Source organism: Peromyscus maniculatus, chromosome 8 (assembly GCF_049852395.1).
Source record: "Peromyscus maniculatus bairdii isolate BWxNUB_F1_BW_parent chromosome 8, HU_Pman_BW_mat_3.1, whole genome shotgun sequence".
Classification (NCBI taxonomy): Eukaryota; Metazoa; Chordata; class Mammalia; order Rodentia; family Cricetidae; genus Peromyscus; species Peromyscus maniculatus.
In genome coordinates, this window is record NC_134859.1 from 82,758,826 (window position 1) to 82,778,614 (window position 19,789).

General features: G+C 46.1%; 1 protein-coding gene across 2 annotated transcripts in view; it reads right to left on the reverse strand.

Moving 5' to 3' along the window:
- Positions 1-19,789, reverse strand: part of B4galnt2 (beta-1,4-N-acetyl-galactosaminyltransferase 2 (SID blood group)) — a 55,073-nt gene that overhangs the window by 22,740 nt on the left and 12,544 nt on the right. For both annotated transcript variants that reach the window (XM_016007895.3, XM_076543208.1), the window contains exons 2-4: positions 5,628-5,828; positions 4,906-5,043; positions 3,561-3,667 (exon numbers count right to left, since the gene is read on the reverse strand). In XM_016007895.3, coding sequence (XP_015863381.1) covers positions 3,561-3,667; positions 4,906-5,043; positions 5,628-5,828 — 446 coding nt within the window. The remainder of the gene's footprint in view (positions 1-3,560; positions 3,668-4,905; positions 5,044-5,627; positions 5,829-19,789) is intronic.

The following is a 19,789-nucleotide window of genomic DNA, read 5'->3' on the forward strand; positions in this document are numbered from 1 at the left end:
AGGGAGTTATTGGTAAATGGGTATAACGTTTCAGTGTGCATGTAGAATACACATTGCAGGTAGAGTGCTTGCCTAGCATGCACAATGCCTTGGGTTTGATCCCCGGCACCACATAACCCTGGGCATGGACGTGCAAGCATGCATTCCCAGTACTCAGGTAGTAGAGAAGGGAGGGTCAGGAGTTCAAGGCCCAGCCCATCAAGGATGGAGGAAGAGCTCATGAGGCCACACCCATCTGTGAGGAGCTATCCGCAGTGAATGGCTGGAGAAGGGGAGATAGTTTCTTCAGTGGTATAGCTGTGAGTAAGCTGCTCGAATATAGTATGTGACACCACCCCAAACTCTTGCAAACAATCCTAATAAAATTCATTGGGTCATATTTATTTATTTTTAATTTTGTAGTTTTTTTTTTTTTTTTTTTTTTTGGTTTTTCGAGACAGGGTTTCTCTGTGTAGCTTTGCGCCTTTCCTGGGACTCACGCTGTAGCCCAGGCTGGCCTCGAACTCAGAGATCCGCCTGGCTCTGCCTCCCGAGTGCTGGGATTAAAGGCGTGCGCCACCACTGCCCGGCTTGTAGTTATTTTTTTATATTTTATATATATATATGATTGTATTTTGCCTATATGTATGTATGTGCAGGGTTTTGTTTTTGCTTTTTTTGAGACAGGGTTTCTTTGTGTAACAGCCCTGACTGCCCTGAACTCGCTCTGTAGACCAGGCTGGCCTCGAACTCACAGAGATCTGCCTGCCTCTGTCTCCTGAGTGCTGGGATTAAAGGCGTGCGCAACCGCTGCCTGGCTTGTCAGGATATTTTATCTACGTAACAGGAAACAAACAAACAACAAAATGACCCTCCAAGGCTTTCAAATTATTTGTGACAGTATTCCTTGAAACTACTAAGTGGATTAAGCAATTTAATATTATTTCATTCAAAATAAAAAACACACAACAAACAGACCGGAGAGATGGCTCAGCAGTTAGGAGTGCTCACTACATAATCAGAAGGATCTGAGTTCAGGTCCCACAAGTGCCTGTTATCTTACATCTGAGGGGTGCAGAGACAGGAGGATTGCTGGGACTTGCTGACTTCCAGCCTAGCAGAGAATTATGAACTCCAGAAAACCTGCCTCAAAAGGAAAAGGCAGAGATAACAGAGGGCATTGCTAACATGGTCTTCTGGCCTCCATACACATCTACATGTATTCATGTACATATATGCTCACACAGACACACAGAGATGCATAGATACTAAGTCTTCTTAGATAAACAAAAATCAAGCAAATGTGTGTGTGTGGTTTGTTTTTGTTTGTTTGTTTTTTCTTGAGACAGGGCTTCTCTGTGTAGTTTTGGTGCCTGTCCTGGATCTCACTCTGTAGACCAGGCTGGCTTCAAATTCACAGAGATCTGCCTGGCTCTGCCTCCTGAGTGCTGGGATTAAAGGTGTGGGCCACTGCCGCCCAGTGATGGTTTTTTGTTTGTTTGTTTGTTTTATAAACAAGTTACCCAAAATGTAAAATCATTTTTAAATGGCTACTCGAAATCATTACCAGGGTTAAGGGTATTCCTCACAGGCCTGGAACTTGTCTAAAAAGCCTTGGGTTCAAGCAACAGTGCTCTCCCTCTGGGCAAGATTTATTGGTTATCTCACAGGATGTAATTAAGTGTGACTTCAGCTTGAACGGAAGGCTGGCAAGCAGTAGAGGAGGAAGTTTAGCTGTCACTGGGCCAAGGGGGCTGCTTCTCCCTCCCCTTGCTCCGTCGGGAAGGCTGGGCCACAGATCTGGCACCTGCCTGCCTTCTGTCCCGGGCACTCGCTCTCACCTCCACCTGTTAGCAGCGTGAGTTGGGATAATTTGGGTCTCGCTCATGGAGACTCGCTGGATCCCGTGTGCCACCGTCACCCAGCTCAACTCAGGTCTTTTCCATGGCTCATGGCAGGGGCTGTTTGCCTCTGGATGCCAAGAGCCCATAGCAAGGGAGGCATTCACCAGATGGTGCGGAGTCCACCCACCACTTCTGGGGGGAAAATGCGCATATTGCTTACGGTGTCTCCTGGCCTTGCTGTACTTGGCTTTGAAAAAGCAGGCGATGGAGAGGCAGAGGGATGCGTAAAGACCCCATGAAGGCTAGTTTTGTTTTTGTTTTGTCTTTATTGTTTAATCTTATTTGCTTTAATTTGGGGTGTTTGGTATGGAGGTGTGGGGTTAAAACCGTGTAGCTGAGGCCAGCCTCAAATTCCTGATCCTCCTGCCTCAGTCTCCTGACTTCTGTGTGAGTACTAGTGTGTGCTGCCACACTGAGCTTGGAAAGGAATTTAATTGTTATTTCATTTTACCTTTTAAATTTTTTATTTTGTGTGCAGGGAGTGTGTGTGTGTGGGGGGGGGTACATGCATGCCATGGTTCATGTGGGCAGGTTAGGAGCCTGAGGAAGCTGGCTTTTCTACCACGTGGGTCCTGAGTATAGACCTCAGGTGGCAGCCCGGGCATGGACACCTTTTCCTACCGAGCCATTTCCTCCTCCTGCCCTATGAGGGAGTTGAACCGACCTAAGCATTCTTTTCAGAACATCCTCCCTGGAGATAGGTTCATCTATTTGCTCTTGGTGCTAGAGGACCTTTGAAAGCCAATTATTCCCTACGATCCCCCCCAGAGACCCACAGAATTCCAATTTCCATATTATCTTAGAGCCACAGGGAATCTGCAGCTACAAAGAGAGATTCTGGGTTGTGGAATCAGAGAGGAAATCCTATGGAAGCCCATAGAGGCTCTCTAGTGAGACCTTACTCAGGGTCAGAGAATCTGGGCTTGCTTTACCCAGCAGGGCTGCATAAGGAGATGATTTGGCCACAGGCGTGGTTACCAGGTGTTCTGAAGGGTCTACACTCGGCTGCATGGTGTGGGCTTTGATCTTAAAAGGAGGAGGTCTTTTGCCTCACCCCTTGGCATTGTATAAAAAGCCCTTTGGAATAAACCTCCAGGCGAGTAGGTATTGACCCAGGGCCTTCCCAAAGCTATCCTGTCCCTGTCTCTCTCTCTCTCTCTCTCTCTCTCTCTCTCTCTCTCTCTCTCTCTCTCTCTCTCTCTCTCTCTCTCTCTCTCTCTCTCTCTTTAATTCCACATTCTATTTATTGATGATAAAAATTTTCATGTGAAAACCCCAAGTATGATCTGAACATCCAGCCAGCCACCTTTTAAATAGTAAGGTGTTTTTTTGTTTGTTTTTCAAGACAGGGTTAGCTTTGTGCCTTTCCTGGAACTGGCTTTGGAGACCAGGCTGGCCTCGAACTCACAGAGATCCCTGCCTCTGTCTCCCGAGTGCTGGGATTAAAGGCATGCGCCACCACTGCCCGGCCCTGTGTCTCTTTCTTATTGTCTCCTTCTATCTTTCTATCTAATGCTTTCTCATTCCTCTCTCCTCCCCCTAAGAACCCTTCGAAAGGTGGGCGCTGGTCTCCCATGGACTCCCACAAAGTCCCACAAGCTTCCTGCATTATGCCAAGTGCGCAAGGACACCCAGTGAATGGCTGGCTGCAGCCTTTTGGGACGCAGGTGTACCTACCTGGGATGAGAATTGTGTGCAGGGGAATCACCTCCACTCCATGGACTGGGTATCCAAAGGGGAGATTGGGTGGAGCCAGCAGAGGTGGTGGGCGGGGCAGCCCTTTTCTTCGGGAGATAGCAAGAATGAGTCAGTGTACAACAAAACACATTTTAAAAATCACCATCGGCAGCAGCAGCAAGAACAAGTGAAATTATCACTGCACATACATACGATTTAAAATAATAAAAAGTAAATCTTGATGAAAGAATATCTGCATCCCTGACAGACCAGTTATATTTGCCTGCTTCCTGAGGTGGAATATGTCCATGCCAGAAACAAGTATCATAGACTTCAATGCAAGCAGGAATCAAGATTCACGTTCAGTTACAACCAACTAGCGCTGCCTAAGAAGTATTTCTCTAAAACCTCTCGGCTTTTAGTTACTTTTAAAGGGGCTGTCACAAGTGACTCCATCTTATTGGTCTGAGACAGGTCTTACCACGAAGCCTAGGATATCCTTACACTTGTAATCCTCCTGTTCTCGGCTTCCCACATTTTGGGATTACAGGTAAGGACTACCCTGCCCAGCACGTACAAAATCCCCTCTAAGAAAAACCAGCCAGAACTTATTTTAATTCAACCACCCATCTTGGTGTCCATCCTTTGCAACTGAAAGGGAGGGACTGCGGCTGTGGCAGGGCCTTTGCCTAGCACATGCAAGGATCTGGGTTTGATTTCCAGCACCACGGGAAAGAACCGGGGGTGGGGCATGGAGTGCTTGCCTAGCTTATAAGAGGCCCTAGGTTCAGGGTCCAGCACCGTCAAAAGATTAAAAAGTGACCCACTCAGGTTGGAGAGCTGGCTCAGCGGTTAAGAGCACTGGCTGATCTTCCAGAGGTCCTGAGTTCAATTCCCGGCACCCACATGGTGGCTCACAACCATCTACAGTGGGATCGGATGCCCTCTTCTGGTATGTGGTAGACATACAGAGCACTCATAAATAAAAAGTGACACGCTACTCAGACCTGGCAGGTGGTATGTTCCCAGCATAGATAGTCACCTTCTGTGACACCTCAGGGCTGTGCCACCACCATGACTGAGTGAGCGGCGTTGAGCTCTGTTCCTTTTCCTCTACTGATTTTATTGAAAAGTTTTATGTGCACAAAACCCTCCAGATCTCCCTTGGAGGACTCTATTCTCTACTGTCTTCCTCTCTTTATTCCCGATGGTTCCTCCGGGGGAGCGGGGGGCGAAGGAGGGGGAGGTCCAGACTTTTTTCTTAGGGCTCCTCACTCCCTTAAGCGCTTGGAGTGGGTGTTTGTTCTTCCTGGTGACCCCGAGAGCCTCCCCCAGTCCGCATCACCTCCTCTGAAAGTGCTCAAATTCCGCCTGTCTCCTGGCAGTCACAGCTGGGAAGTCATTCTGGCTATAAGCACCCTGAAAATTGTATTTTCTTCGCAGCTGGCCGGAGTCACAGTCGCACTGGTTTTTAGGAAACAGCCTAAAACATACAAGGGACACAGATACACATGGATGGCTGAAGGGGGTGAGGGGACCTCAGCCCTAATCTTGTGTGACACTCACCCTGAAAGTCTCTTTTCCTACGTGGCTCTCCTAATGTGGGGGGTGGAGCGGGGCTCACAGAGACAGCTTGAGGCAAGCAGGAGGGCCGGTGAGGGGAAGGACTGAAGAGACTCCTCCCTTTTCTTCCTTTTCCCTTCCCCCTTAGAGACTTGTCTATGTGGCACAGACTGGCCTCTAACCCATGGCACACACCCTACCTCAGTCTTCTGAGTGTACCGCCATGCCTAAGAGCCCTCTCTTGAACTATCCCCTCCACCTAGCTTCTTTAAACCCAAGAGCCATGGGCACTTCAGGTGGCAGGAAGTCCCAGTAGGGCAGATGCCAAGAGGCGACATCTTCCCCCTGAGGTTATATGGTTTCTGGGTGCTGAAGAGGACAGAGACTGCGTCCCACAGACCACGCCTGGTCTCTGAGAGTCACTTTAGTCATCAGTACCTGTTCAGAACTGCCCATAAGGCCTAGGCCCCCAGGGAGACGCAGGGAAGAGACCCAGAGTCTCACCAGATGCCTTCGTAGGTAAAGAGGTTCCTCAGGTACTCCTCAGGTAGAAGCTTCATCACTGAGCCACCCGGCTCAGGCTTCGGGAACTCTGGCTTGAAGCTGCTGAGCACTGCTTGAAAGGGCACATTTCTGGATATAAATAGAAGAACCACAAGTCCTAGGATCATGAGTGAGATCTTGAGGAGCCACAGAAATCTGGAGCTGGCAGAACACACAGAGAAAAAGCAAAATGCATTAAAAATGTTTGACCTCAAGGAGCTGGGACGACAGCTTAGTCAGAGACGCTGCACACGAGGACCTGAGCTCAGTCTCTGGCACCCACATAAAAAGCTGGGTACGGACTGGGAGAGAGCTCCGTGGGTAAAAGAAGACTTGATTTCCAGAACCCACAGTGGGAGGACCAGACCAGCTCCCACAAACTGTCCTCTGACATCCACACCTGAGCCATGGCATTTGTACATATACATTCACATGCACATTCAATAATGATCATTTAATTTGTTTTGTTTGAGACAGGGTCTCATCATATAACCCTGGCTGGCCCGGAGTTAACTGTGTAGATCATTCTGGCCTTGAATTCGTAGAGATCTGCCTGCCTCTGTCTCTCATGCTGGGAACTAAAGGGGTGTGCCACCTTGGTACGTATGGTGGTATTTTATTTGTACTGAAATGTTATTTTAATTTTATGTTAATAAATAAAGTTGCCCTGGGGTCAGAGCTATTAGAGCCATAGCAAGAGCGTGGTGGTTAGAAGAGCTAGGTAGATTTCTGTGTGTTCAGGGATACAGCCAGTATTGGAGACATACGCCTTTAAGACCTGGAGGGCGGTACTTACAGGCAGTGATGAGGCAGTCATGTGGTTGGGTTTACAACCAATGAGAAGGCAGAACAGAAAGACTATTTAAAGACAGACAAACAGGAAGAAGCTCTCTCTCGGGGAAGCTAGGAGCACTGCAGGAGGTAAGATTTTATCTCTGAGCTCAGACCTCTCGGCTTTCTTTTTTACATTGGCTCTGTGTTTCTTATTTTAATAAGACGATTGGTTACATCTACAGGTACGCGCTTGCAGCCCCAAGATAATCAGGACAACAATGGAGGGTCTTGGGGCCTCACTGGCCAGCCGGTCTCCCCTAATGGTGAGCTCCAGGCCAGTGAGAGGCTCTCTGAAAGAAGGTGAAAGGGATTTCTAAGGACAACTCAGAAAGAGAGAAGGAAGGAGTAACAAAGGACTTGGGAAAATTAAGGGATGGGCAAAATAATCTCAAAATTGGGGGTGCACAGAAGCTCACGTATTAACCACTTTTGTGTCAAGTCGATTAAACGATTTGCAGAAAGCATCTGAAGTGGGCTCTCTTGGCCCCACGGTTTCAGAAGTTCAGCCAGTCGTTGCAGAGGCAGCCCCAAGGAGGTTCCTCACACCACAGCCAACAGGAAGTTGGGGAAGGGGAGATCTAGAACTCTGCGTTTGTCTTTTTATTTATTTATTTTTTTACTTCTTACCCCAGGCCCAAAGGACAGTACCACCTACATCAGAGTATGTCTTTGTTTGTGCTGGGACCCTCTTCCTAGGGAGACTAGAGCAAACACCTGATCACTCTAAATAGAGACTAACAGAAGACCAGCATAATGATCACACCAAAGTCCAACCTGGCGAATCAACGACTTTATCGGGAAAATGAGTGAGAGGTTTCTCACAGGAGAAGAGACAACCCAAAGGCAGCTGTATCACCAAAGAGTGGCCCCCAACATGGGTCATAACTCATGAAAGTTGTAACCCTGGAGCTCTCTGCAGAACTTGAAGGCAGCTCTCCAGGTTTGAGCGTCTCCTCCAGCAGCTCCGACGCTGTTGGAAAAGCCCTTCCCCCAGCAGCTGCTCGCTGCCTTCATAGTCTTAGGAGGGCCCTGAATATCTTGTGGGGTTTTTTTTGGGAGCGGTAATCAAAACAATCTCACAGCATTTATTGTCACCTGATAATAACATAAGGGCCACTAAAACAATATGAACAAATGTTTCGGACTGTGCTCCCAACAGAAGACGCCTTCACTGTACTTCCGCTTCAACTTCTCAATGCTTGCCAGTTTCTAGTTGGAAACACCTGGAGCAGAGTAATATTGTCTCCTTTCAGCACGATCCCACCCAGATGTCTCCTGGACTCTGTTGTAGAGTGAATTTCTTCTGCATCATCTAATACGAGGTCCATGGACTCATCAATGCCAATAATACAACCCTCTATCCGCATATTCACTTGCTCATACGGCCAGACCTGAATCCGAGACCTATTTGGCAAGTATCTGAAGATGGGGTTGATGAGCTACACCATCCCCTTCTGCACCTTCTGGCCCTGGCCACGGTACGCCACGGTGGGAGTGAGTAGGAAGGCGCCTCAGAAAGCCATCTTGTTCCGTGTGTTTGGTTGGTTGTTTGTTTTTGTTTTTTAGGAACTTTTGAGACTTGAATTGTTTATTTTTTGAGTGCGCCGCCCACCTTTCTGGAGCGGATGTTTTAACTCAGAACTTCCTGAGCCTTAAGGAGTCTCCTGTTTAATCTTCTCTGGAAATAGCTTCACCAACTATCTCAGTTAGGACTCTGTGTGTGTGTGTGTGTGTGTGTGTGTGTGTGTGTGTGTGTGTGTGTGTGTGTTTTTAAGACAGGGTTTCTCTGTTTGTCCTGGAACTCACTCTGTAGACCAGGCTGGCCTTGAATTCAGAGATCCACCTGCCTCTACCCCCGACTGCTGGGATTAAAGGCGTGCACCACTACACAGCCTGGCTCAGGTAGGGTTTTATTGCTGTGAATAGATGCCATGACCACAGCAACTCTTTTTTTTTTTTTTTTTTTTTTTTGGTTTTTTGAGACAGGGTTTCTCTGTGTAGCTTTGCATCTTTTCCTGGAACTCACTTGGTAGTCCAGGCTGGCCACACAGCAACTCTTATAAAAGAAAACATTTAATTTGTAAAAGAGCCTCTAAGTAGTCCCACCTTAAGCTTTATTGTGCACCTGGAACTGGACTGATTGTTGCCTGAAAACCTTTCCCAAATTGTACTATGTTTTTAGCATGCTGAACAAGGAACCACCTAGCATTAGCCTCCCCGGAGTCTGACCCAGGCTGACAAGTCAGTCCACACCAGGTTTTCATTCTCATCTCTGAGGGTTGCTTCACCGTATGATACCTGCTGGGACCCCATCCTTGTGAGATCTCCCTCTTGTCTTAGTCTCTGTTCTGTTGCTGGAGAGACACCATGACTGAGGTAGCTCTTCTAAGAGAAAGCGTTTCACCGGAACTCGCGTACAGTTTCAGAGGTCAGTCCATTATCACCACGGCAGAAGGCATGGTGGCATGCAGGCGGACGTGGTGCTGGAGACGTAGCTGAGAACTACATCCTGATTTGCTGGCCGAGAGACTCTGGGCTTGGCATAGGCTCTTGAAACCTCAAAGCCCACCCCCAGTGACACACTTCCTCCAGCAAGGCCACACCCCCTAACCCTTTGAAATATAGGGCCACTCCCTGGTGACCAAGTATTCAAATACATGAGCCTATAGGGAACATTCTTTAATTTTTTTATGTTTTACTTATTTTGAGACAGGGTCTCTCTATGTAGCACTGGTTGTCCCAGAACTCTCTCTGTAGACCAGGCTAGTTCTGAACTCACAGAGATCTGCCTGCTTTTACCTCCTGGGTACTAAGACTAAGTTGTGCGCCACCACCCGCCCAGCTATAATTTTTATTTTTATTTTATCTTACATGTGTAGGTATTTTGCCTGCATGTATGTCTGTGCACCACATGCATGTCTTGTACCCACAGAGGCCAGAAGAGGGTGAGTACGGTTGTAGATGGCTGTGAGCCGCCAAGTGGGTGCTGGGAATCGAACCCGTGTTCCCTGGAAGAGCAGCCAGTGTTCTTAACCTCTGAGCTATCCTCTCCATCCCCCTAATGGGAGTCCATTCTTATTCAAACCACCACGCATCTATAAATAAAGAGATAAATAAATCACTTGGGAGGCAGAGGCAGGCAGATTTTTGTGAGTTCAAGGCCAGCCTGGTCTACATGGTAAATTCTAGGACATCCAGGGATATGTAAAGAGACTCTGTCTCAAAAAACAAAAAGGAAAAAGAAAAGAAAAGGAGGAATAGCAAGGTTATAGAACCAGGACTCAACAAGTACATGGAATAAGTCCATGACCAGAAATGCTCAAGTATATAAAAAAAATTATGGGGGCTCGTCACTACCTTTATTATGTATTCCTGTTAACATCTGAACTTTGTAAAATGGTGGCAAAAACACCTTCATTTAAACTAATCAAATTACAGAAACACTAGCAAAAAACAGACCCTTATCAACTTTTTTTTGTTTGTTGTCTGTTTTTGCCTTGTTTTGTCTTTTTGAGACAGGGTCTCTCTGTGTAACAGCTCTGGTTGTCCTGGAACTCTCTTTATAGCCCAGGCTGACCTCAAACTCACAGATCCACCTGCCTCTGGTTCCAGAGAACTGGGATTAAAGGTGTGCACCACCACGCCCAGCTCTTCATCGATTTCTTAGCCTCTTAAAAACTATTATTTATTTATTTTGTGAGGGGATTACATCAGTGTGCACATGCTATGGCACACATATGTGGAGGTCAGGAGACAACTTTTGGGGGTGAGTTCTCTTTTTCTACCATGTGGGACTGGGAGGTGGGACTCGGTTTGTCTCTCTGGGTAGCAAGAACCTTTACATGTGGAGCTATGTTCATGGCGCTTGGAGTTTTCCTTTAAAAAACAAAAACAGGCCGACCTCAAACTCACTGTCTAGCCAACAACGATCTTCATTTCTTGTCCTTCTGCCCCCACCCCCTCGCCCAGGTGGAAACTACAGGTGTACAACACTGCTTTAAATTTAAATTCCCAGATGTGTAGTTTTGGTAATGCTATGGATGGATCGGATCTCCAGGCTTTGTGTTTGTCTGGCAAGCATTTTACCACTGAGTTACACTTTCAGTCCCAAGTTCTTAGACTTCTGAATTCCCCAGATCTGACTAGAGCCAAGGAAATGTCCTGAGGTATAATCATTAACAGAGATTGTTCTAGCAGGAGATTACTAATAAAGGTTTAATTTTTACCGAGTAAGTGCAGAGTCTGTCCTTCTAAAACAGGCCAGCCTGTGTTTCCATGTCGGGTGGTCGAAATAATAATGAGCCTGTTGTTTGGGTTGGATTGTATTGAAGAAACATCCAAGAAAGGTCCAGAATGCAACTTGTAAAGTCAGTGTCAAAATAAAGACCCGGGCGGGTTGGTGGTTGGCACTGTGTCCCTCCGGTCGCTATGCCACTGACACGGTTTGCTTTTGAAATGAGCAGAAACCGAGAACGGCTGAAGCCTGAGCCCTGGATAGCGCTTCCTCTTGTTCCCACACAGGAAGGTAAGATGATGATGATGATGGTGGTGATGATGATGATGGTGTTTTTCAACTTTTTATAACCTTTACTGCATTTTTCTTTGGCAGGTTCATGCATGCACCGAGAGCATTCTGATCACTGCAATTCTCCTTCTCTAATCTCCCTCGTCAGTCAATGTCAACCTGTGTCTGTACACACCACAGAAATCCGCAAGATCTGCCTTTTGCTTTAGAAACTCACTTTTAAGGTTTATTTTTTAATTGTGTGTGTATGTGTGTGCCTCTGTGTGTGTGTGTGTGTGTGTGTGTGTGTGTGTGTGTGTGTGTGTGTGTGTGTGCATGTGAGTGCCCATGGAGTCCAGATAAGGGCATTGGATCCTCTGGAGCTGGAGTTACAGGCAGTTGTGAGCCACCCACCATGGGTACTGGGAACTGAACCCAGATCTTCTACACAAGTAGCATGCGCTCTTAATTGCTGAGCCATCTCTCCAGCCCCAGCATTATTTTTGTGCACCTTGTCACCACCATCCTCTCCTGAGTCATGACTATACAGAAACACCTGTAGTAGAAGAGATGGGATATTTACATATGTATCAGAACTTTAAAAAAAAATCCTGCATAGTGAAAAACATTTCTGACGTAAAGCTGGTGTCTTAGTCAGGGTTACTATTGCTATGATAAAACCAAAAGCAAGCTGGGGAGGAAAAGGTTTGTCCGCTCACAGTCCCATATCTCTGTTCATCTTCCAAGAAAGTCAGGACAGAAAACCAAACAGAACAGGAGCCTGCAGGCAGGAGCTGACTCAGAGGCCATGGAGGAGTGCTGCTTAATGACTTGCTCCCCATGGCTTGCTCAGCCTGCTTTCTTATAGAACCCAGGACCACAGCCCAGCGATGGCCCCACCCACAATGGACTGGGCCCTCCAAAATCAGTCATTAAGAAAATGCCTTACAGGCTTTCCTACAGGGAGATCCCCCTGACCCCAAGACAGGATTTCTCTGAGTAGCCCTGGGTGTCCTGGATCTTGCTCTGTAGACCAGGCTGGCCTCAAACTCAGAGATCTGTCTGCCTCTGCCTCCCAAGTGCTGGGATCAAAAGTGTGCGCCACCACTGCCTGGCTAAAAGATGTGCAGTGCGCAAGAGGACAGTTCTTGACATCGACCTTGAACCTTCACATGCACACACCTGTGTGTACACCTACACACACTTCACACAAACAGAAAGAATTTTTTTAATTAAATTAAAAAGAAGAAAGGGGGCTGGAGAGATGGCTCAGTGGTTAAGGGCACTGACTGCTCTTCCAGTGGTCCTGAGTTCAATTCCCAGACCCCACATGGCAGCTCACCACTGTCTGTAAAATTGCAATTCCAGAAGTTCACACACAGACACACATGCAGGCAAAAACACCAGCACACATAAAAATTTAAATTTCAATTAAAAAAATCTTTAGAAGTGAACTTAAAAAGAAGAGGAGGGCTGGGCAGTGGTGGCACACGCCTTTAATCCCAGCACTCAGGAGGCAGAGCCAGGCGGACCTCTGTGAGTTCGAGGCCAGCCTGGTCTACAGATCGAGATCCAGGACAGGCACCAAAGCAACACAGAGAAACCCTGTCTCGGAGAAAAAAGAGGAGGAGGAGAAGGAGAAGGAGGGAGAAGGAAGGTGGTGATGGTGTGGTGCCTTTAATTTCAGCAGTAGGGAGGCTGAGGCAGGGGGATTGCTGAGTTTGAGGCCAGTCTGGTCTACAGATCCAGATCCAGGACAGCCAAGGCCTCACAGATAAACCCTGTCTCAAAAAAATAAGATAGAAGAAGATGATGAAGAGGAGGAGGAGGAGGTTTAAGCAACGGCATTCTCTCTCTGCTTCCTGCCTGCAGGTACAAGGTGACCAACTGCCTCAGCCTCCTCCTGCCACCAGTCTCTCCCACGATGGATGTTCCCTCAAGTCCTGAGCAGAAGAAGCCGTTCCTCAGCTGCTTTTGTCACAACAATGAGAACAGTAACTAGTGTGCCCCCCCACAGCAATGGCTGCACAGTAACTAGTGTGCTCCCCCACAGCGATGGCCGCACAGTAACTAGTGAGCCCCCCCACAGCGATGGCTGCACAGTAACTAGTGTGCCCCCCCAAAGGAAGGAAGGAAGGAAGGAAGGAAGGAAGGAAGGAAGGAAGGAAGAAAGAAAGAGAGAAAGAGAGAGAGAAAGAAAGAGAGAAAGAAAGAGAGAAAGAAAGAGAGAAAGAGAAAGAGAGAAAGAGAGAAAGAGAGAAAGAAAGAAAGAGAGAAAGAAAGAAAAAGAAAGGGGAAAAGAGAGAGAGACAGAAAGTCACTACTTTTTTTTTGAGACAATGTCTTTCTATGTGCCTGGCCTGAAACTCTCTATGTAAATCATGGCTACTCTCAAATTCACAGAGATTGGCCTGCTTCTGCCTCCCAGAGTGCCAGCATTAAAGGTGTATGTCACCTCTCAGAGTACCACCTGTCTGTAAAACTGTTTCCACCTTCAAGGACATTGTAATATGACTCTCTTCCTCCGGGAATATTTTGGAGGAGAGATTCTTTGGTTGGTAGTGTTGCTGTTAATAGTTTTAAGTAGAAGGAGCCAAGGGATGATCACAGGACTGTGTTGTGATGGCAGCCATTACGTCCTGCTCTCTCTCAGCCGCAAGTAATCTTGGGAGATGCTAGAATACATAGGAGATAGATGGTGGACTGGAAATGGGGCTCCACAGTGTGGCGCATCTTTGCACTAATACAGTTGAGGTCACCCATGCTCCTGTAAGGAACCCCTCATTCATGCTCTGTAAGTCCCCCAAACTCATTTCCCGGTACCCATTTGTGGCTCATAACTGTCCATGACTCCATTTCCATGGGAGTCTTCTGGCCTCCATTGCCACCAGGTGCACATGGGGTACATGGACATACATGCAGGCCAGCAAAAACCACCCATACACATAAGCATAAATAAATCTTTAAGAACACAGACAAAGCCAGGCGTGGTGGCACACATCTTTAATCTCAGCACTCAGGAGGCAGAGACAAGTGAATCTTTGTGAGATTGAGGATGGCCTGGTCTACAGAGAGAGTTCCAGGACAGCTGGGGCCACACAATGAAACCCTGTCAAAAAAAAAAAAAAACAGAAACAAACAAACAAAACACAAATAATACAACTATACTGTTGTGGGATGGTCTGTATGTCAAATTACTCTGATTGGTCAATAAATAAAACACTGATTGGCCAGTGGCTAGGCAGGAAGTATAGGAGGGACTAACAGAAAAGAAAGAACAGGAAGGCAGAAGGAATCACTGCCAGCCGCCGCCATGACAAACAGCATGTGAAGATGCTGGTAAGCCACGAGCCATGTGGCAAGGTATAGACTTGTGGAAATGGATTAATTTAAGCTATAAGAACAGTTAGCAAGAAGCCTGCCACAGCCATACAGTTTGTAAGCAATATAAGTCTCTGTGTTTACTTGGTTGGGTCTGAGTGGCTGTGGGACTGGCGGGTGAGAGAGATTTGTCCTGACTGTGGGCAAGGCAGGAAAACTCTAGCTACACTGCACTTCAAGTTGGGTACAGATTCTCTGGACAGTGAACTCATCCAGGTGAACAGAGTGCTCATGCTGTGTGACCTCCTGACAGAGCTCATGGACAGACTGACCCATACAGGAGCTCCCCTGCCTCATACAGTTGATCCTTACTGTCCTAAGCCAAAAGAAGGTATTGCACAGGGGAAAAGATGACCTCAGAGAAATGAGAACTTACGATGTGGGCTTAAATGTAGCATAAAGTAAAACATAAAAACCGAATGAACAACCTACTCTTCAAACCATAAAAGATGCAAAAATCCTTTGGGGTAATTCCCTCTGAGGAAGTCCATATGACCTTTGAGGGTATCTAACCTCCCTGAGCACCCCTATTTTCACTGTATGCTTAAATCTATGTTAAGATGCATCCCTAATAAAATCCATCTCTTCTTTGAAAATTAAGTCCTATGGGGTCCCAAGTAAAAAACGCCCAACAACTTGAGTTCAACCCTGTAACCCATGTAAAAATCCACATGCTGTGACGCACATCTGGGATCCCAGAGCTTCTAAAGCAGGATGGGAAGTGCAGACCGGAGAACCAGCCCAAGGCTCAAGGGCCAGCTGACCTGGAGCAACAGAACCTGGAGAACTCCTGCCTCAAAAACAAAGTGGACACTGAGAACCGATTCCTGAAAGCTGTCCAGAGACGGCATGTGCACACCCTGGAGCAGGCAGGCCTGTGTGCACATGCACGCACACTCACACAACTAAGAAATAAAAATTTTAAGTCCTGTGGAGAAGGGAGCGTTTTACCTTGAGCTCAAGGGAGTCTGGCTAGTATTGGTATTGGTGTAAGGCTGTCAGGTAACCAAGTCACCAGAGCTCCTCACACCAGAGGTCAACACGGGGTCACGTCTCACTCGTTTACACACAGCTGGTGAGTGGGAAAGTGAAAGAAGTCTGTTGAACAGCAAGGGACAGAGAGACAGAAACAGACGTGAGAGGGCCCTGAGCAGAATGCAAAGCCTCCAGGACCTGGGTCGGGGTCGGAGCTGCTGGGCACAAAGAGTCTCAGTCTTGGTTGCCCTTGTCTGGTTGTTTGGGGTTTAGAAAAGGGCTTCACAAGGCAGGAAGGGACCACCAGTCGACACCGTCAGCAGTCTGCCTATGGTTTTTCCAGGAAGCAGGATGCAGTCAGCTGTGGTTATCAAGTGGGCGCATCAAAGACAACCTGAGTCCTCGGCTCACTGTGGTAACTGGTCTCCGAGGTGTCTTTGGTTTCCACCCCGAGTTAGCCACAGTTTTGTGTAGCCCTTTCTCACACTGGCTTTTGTGATCAGCAAGCACGCACATAATAATCTTATCAACTTCTGCAATTAGCTAATAAAAGCCATGGTGGCTCTGGCCTTGGTGGCTGTCACAGATGATTTGCTCTGAGGAGGAAGTCATTGGGTCTCAAACTGAGACTGAGGTGCCTGCTTAACACATCAAAGCAGACTCTGGCTGCCAGGTTCTCCGGGCATTCCTCAGTCCCCACCTGTTATCTGGCCCTCCTGGCTGGCACACCTTGTCCTCTAACTTTCTCCAGTCCAGGGGTTGGGCTGCCCTTCCCTCAGCTGCCCTTTCCTGTATAATCCATATATAAACCATTTGGGTTATCCTTTCATCTACCCTTTACCCTTCTGGCCTCTTGGTCTGGCTCCTCTCTCCTCTCCCCTCCCCTCTGCTGTGGAATAATCCTTCTGTACACTGTGTGAATACATGTCACTATGATTGGCTTAATAAACAAGCTGACTGGCAAGTAGCTGAACAGAATAAAGTTAGGCAGGAAAGTCAAACTGAGAATGATGGGATGAGAAAGGGCAGAGTCAGTGGAGTTGCCAGCCAAATGGAGAACAAGTCGGACACACTAAATGGGTTAGAGGTAAAAGCCACGAGCCTCAGGGCAGCACACAGATGAATAGAAATGAGTTAAGTCGTAAGAGCTAGTAAGTAACAGGCCTGAGCTATTGACCACACATTTATAATTTATATTAAGTCTCCAAATCAGTTATTTGGGAAGCGGTTGCTAGTTATTTGGGAACAGGCAGGGCGGGACAGGAAATTTCCACCTTACAAATGGTGCCCACCATCTGGTACAGATCAACATAAGACTTGAAAAAGCTTTTTAAAAGGTTCTAAACACACCAAAACAGAGCTAAACTTGACTTCCTAGTCTTGTGTCTCTGATGCCAGCCACAGTACAGAGACGTATCTCCTGGCAGCTGCCAGTACGCCACGAGCTAAGCCACATGGCAGGTTCCCGAAGTCTCTCACATGAGAAAGGCCAGAGAGACAGTGTTCTCAGTTTATTAACTACGCCTCCTAGACAACCTGCTGGTAGTAGGTTTGGGTAAGCAACAGCGTTGTGAGAGATTAAGGTGGAGTGATGACTTATGAGCTAGCTGAACTGTGGAAGGATGAGAAAAGTTAAAAACTACAGGGCAAAGCTCAAGGCAAGAAGCAGTGGTGCAAAGAGGCATCTCCAGCCACTGCCTGTAGGTGTAAGCTGCAAGCTCCACCAGCATGCTGCATGTCGAGGTTTGGGGATTTTGCTCATGCAGACGGAAAAGGTTACAGATCTGCAGTAAAGACAGATTCAGACAGAAGAAACCTCTAAACGGGTTACATCGTGTTTAAAAATATATGCAGGCTTAGGAGAGAAAAGGGTAGAGAAAGTCCTTAAAAAAGAAATAGAGGGGGGAGGGGTTGGGGATTTAGCTCAGTGGTAGAGCACTTGCCTAGCAAGCGAAAAGCTCTGGGTTCAGTCCTCAGCTGAGGGGAGGGGAAGAAGTAGAGTAATAAAAAATATAATAAGCCTCGTAAAGATGGGAAATACACAGAGAGTCTGGTTCCTGTATGTTATTGTGTTGTCTGAATTTTTTGGCTGCTAGGAGACACTGGATTATAAAAGCTGCTAGAATAAACCAACCTATATATTTTAAAAATATCTTGACTTCAAAATTTAAGTCAAAAGGTATGTTACTTTGAGGGAAAGATTATGCTTTTGTTTCCACAGGAAATGAGAGGCTATGGATCCATTCCAAGTTAAGGAAAATCAGGCTTGATCGAGGAAGACCCCGTAAAAAATCTGACTTCAAACATAAAAAAATAAACCTAGAACTACAAGACATATAATGTATATTTTATCTGCTCAAACATAAAACAAAAAAAATCACATTTGACTGACTTACATACAATGCACAGTCTATACTTGTACTAATGCAGATATGTATCTTTAAAAGTTTATATATTTTCAGAGCAAGGGGACCAAATACCAATAAAAATGGATGGCCCAGGTGATCCAGCATTTCAAAATGTCCCTGTTACAGTCTCCTCAAAATTCTGCATCCAGAACAGCTTCAAGGCTGCTGGTTGAAATGATAGAGCCTCACAGAATACTCCAGTCAGGACTTGACCATAACCTTGAATTTTATCAGGGTTCCCCAAAGATTACCAGAGCCCCCAATCAACAGGAAGTAGTCTGGAAAACTACATCCACATTTCCCAAAAATAGGTTATGGATGTTTATTATCATTTAAGGGGAGTTGGTTACAAGTTGCTATTGGTAATGGTCAGGAAAAAAGCTGAACAAAGGAGATTAGATTCAAGGATCTCGTTCTAAAAAGAAAATGGGGGGAGTATAAATGATGGGATAAAAGGTTAAATACTGAATCTACTTTTAAACCAAAAAAGCAACTATTAGTCTTTTTTTTTTTTTTTCCAAGACAGGGTTTCTCTGTGTAGCTTTGGAGCCTATCCTGAAACTCTCTTTGTAGACCAGGCTGAACTCACAGAGATCTGCCTGCCTCCACCTCCCGAGTGGTGGGATTAAAGGTGTGCACCACCGCCACCCGGTACAACTATTAGTCTTAAATATATACATTGGTATGGATTTTGGCTTATTGATATAAATTTAAAGTTAATTTTGTTATACTGTACAAATATTTCTACTTGTTGAAGGTACTGTGTTTATGGAGCTCATTTAAAAATGTAATATGTAATTAAGAAATACAGATTAGTAGCCATCTATAATAAACTTATAGTCATGTTAGGTATGTTTTCAAAGTCATACATGGATATATTTAGATAGATAAATGGTCTTCAAACACATCAAAAACCTGCAGAATATGACATTTAATATCTACTTCAGAGAAGATGATGGGCATCAAAGAACCTCTGTATGGAGTTTGCTTTCTTTATGGCAAAAGCTAGCCATTTTGGAAAAAAATCTACCCTTACCTCAACTTCTGACAATATACTGTCCAAACTGAACCAGTAGGATGCTAGAAAGGTGACTTCTGAGCTTTGCCAAGTGTGGGAGCCCATTCTCGGGTTCCTTGTGGCTTTACCCAGCAGGTCCGCATAGTGGATGATTAGGACCACGGGCCTGAGTGCAGGTGTCTGAGATGGTCTGCACTTGGCTGTGCTGGGGGAGGAGGTCTTTTGCTCCACCCCTTGGTGTCTCTATAAAAACCCTGGGCCAGAAACAGTCGGGGCCCGTTGGAAAAGGTTCCAGGCCCTCTCGAGGCTATCCTTTATTTTCTATCTGTTTATTTCTGCAAGATTCTCTGCTATAAATCCTTCTATCTAATATTTCTTGCTGCTGGCACTCAAGAAAACTCTGGGGAACTGTGGGGGTGGTGGGTAAACGCCCCACAGAATGGCGCCATGAACAGGGACTAAAGAAAAAAAAAAGGGACTAAAGAAAAAAAGGGAACAAAAAAAAGGGGGGACTAAAGACAAATGAACAGGGACTAAAGACAAAGCAGTAGGGACTAAAGATAAAGGAAAATAATAGTTTTATTACAGAGTTTTTGGTGAAAGTGCTGAGTCAGCCCTGCCAGTGGAAAGGCATGCCGGTGTTATGGAAAATATATATTTTTTATATATATTTTTTTGGGAGGCAGGGGTTTTATCCTCGAGAGAAAAGGAAAGCGGACTGGAAGGATGTCCGATGCGAAATTCTCTTCTGTCAAAATTTTCTATCTTCTATCCCTTTCTCAATTTCTATCTGTGGAAAATAAGTATAAGGTATAGGGTAGTAATATAGTTTAGGAAAAACTTAGAAGTGTAAGATTGTGTACGAAAAAATAAGTAAGGTAACTAGACAGAAAAACTCTTTAATTTCCTCACTTTGGGAGCTATAAACGCAAACTGGGGGGAAAATCTTTCTTTGGGCTTTACGGGTAGTAAAAAAAAGCTCTTCTTTGAGCTTATGGGGAAG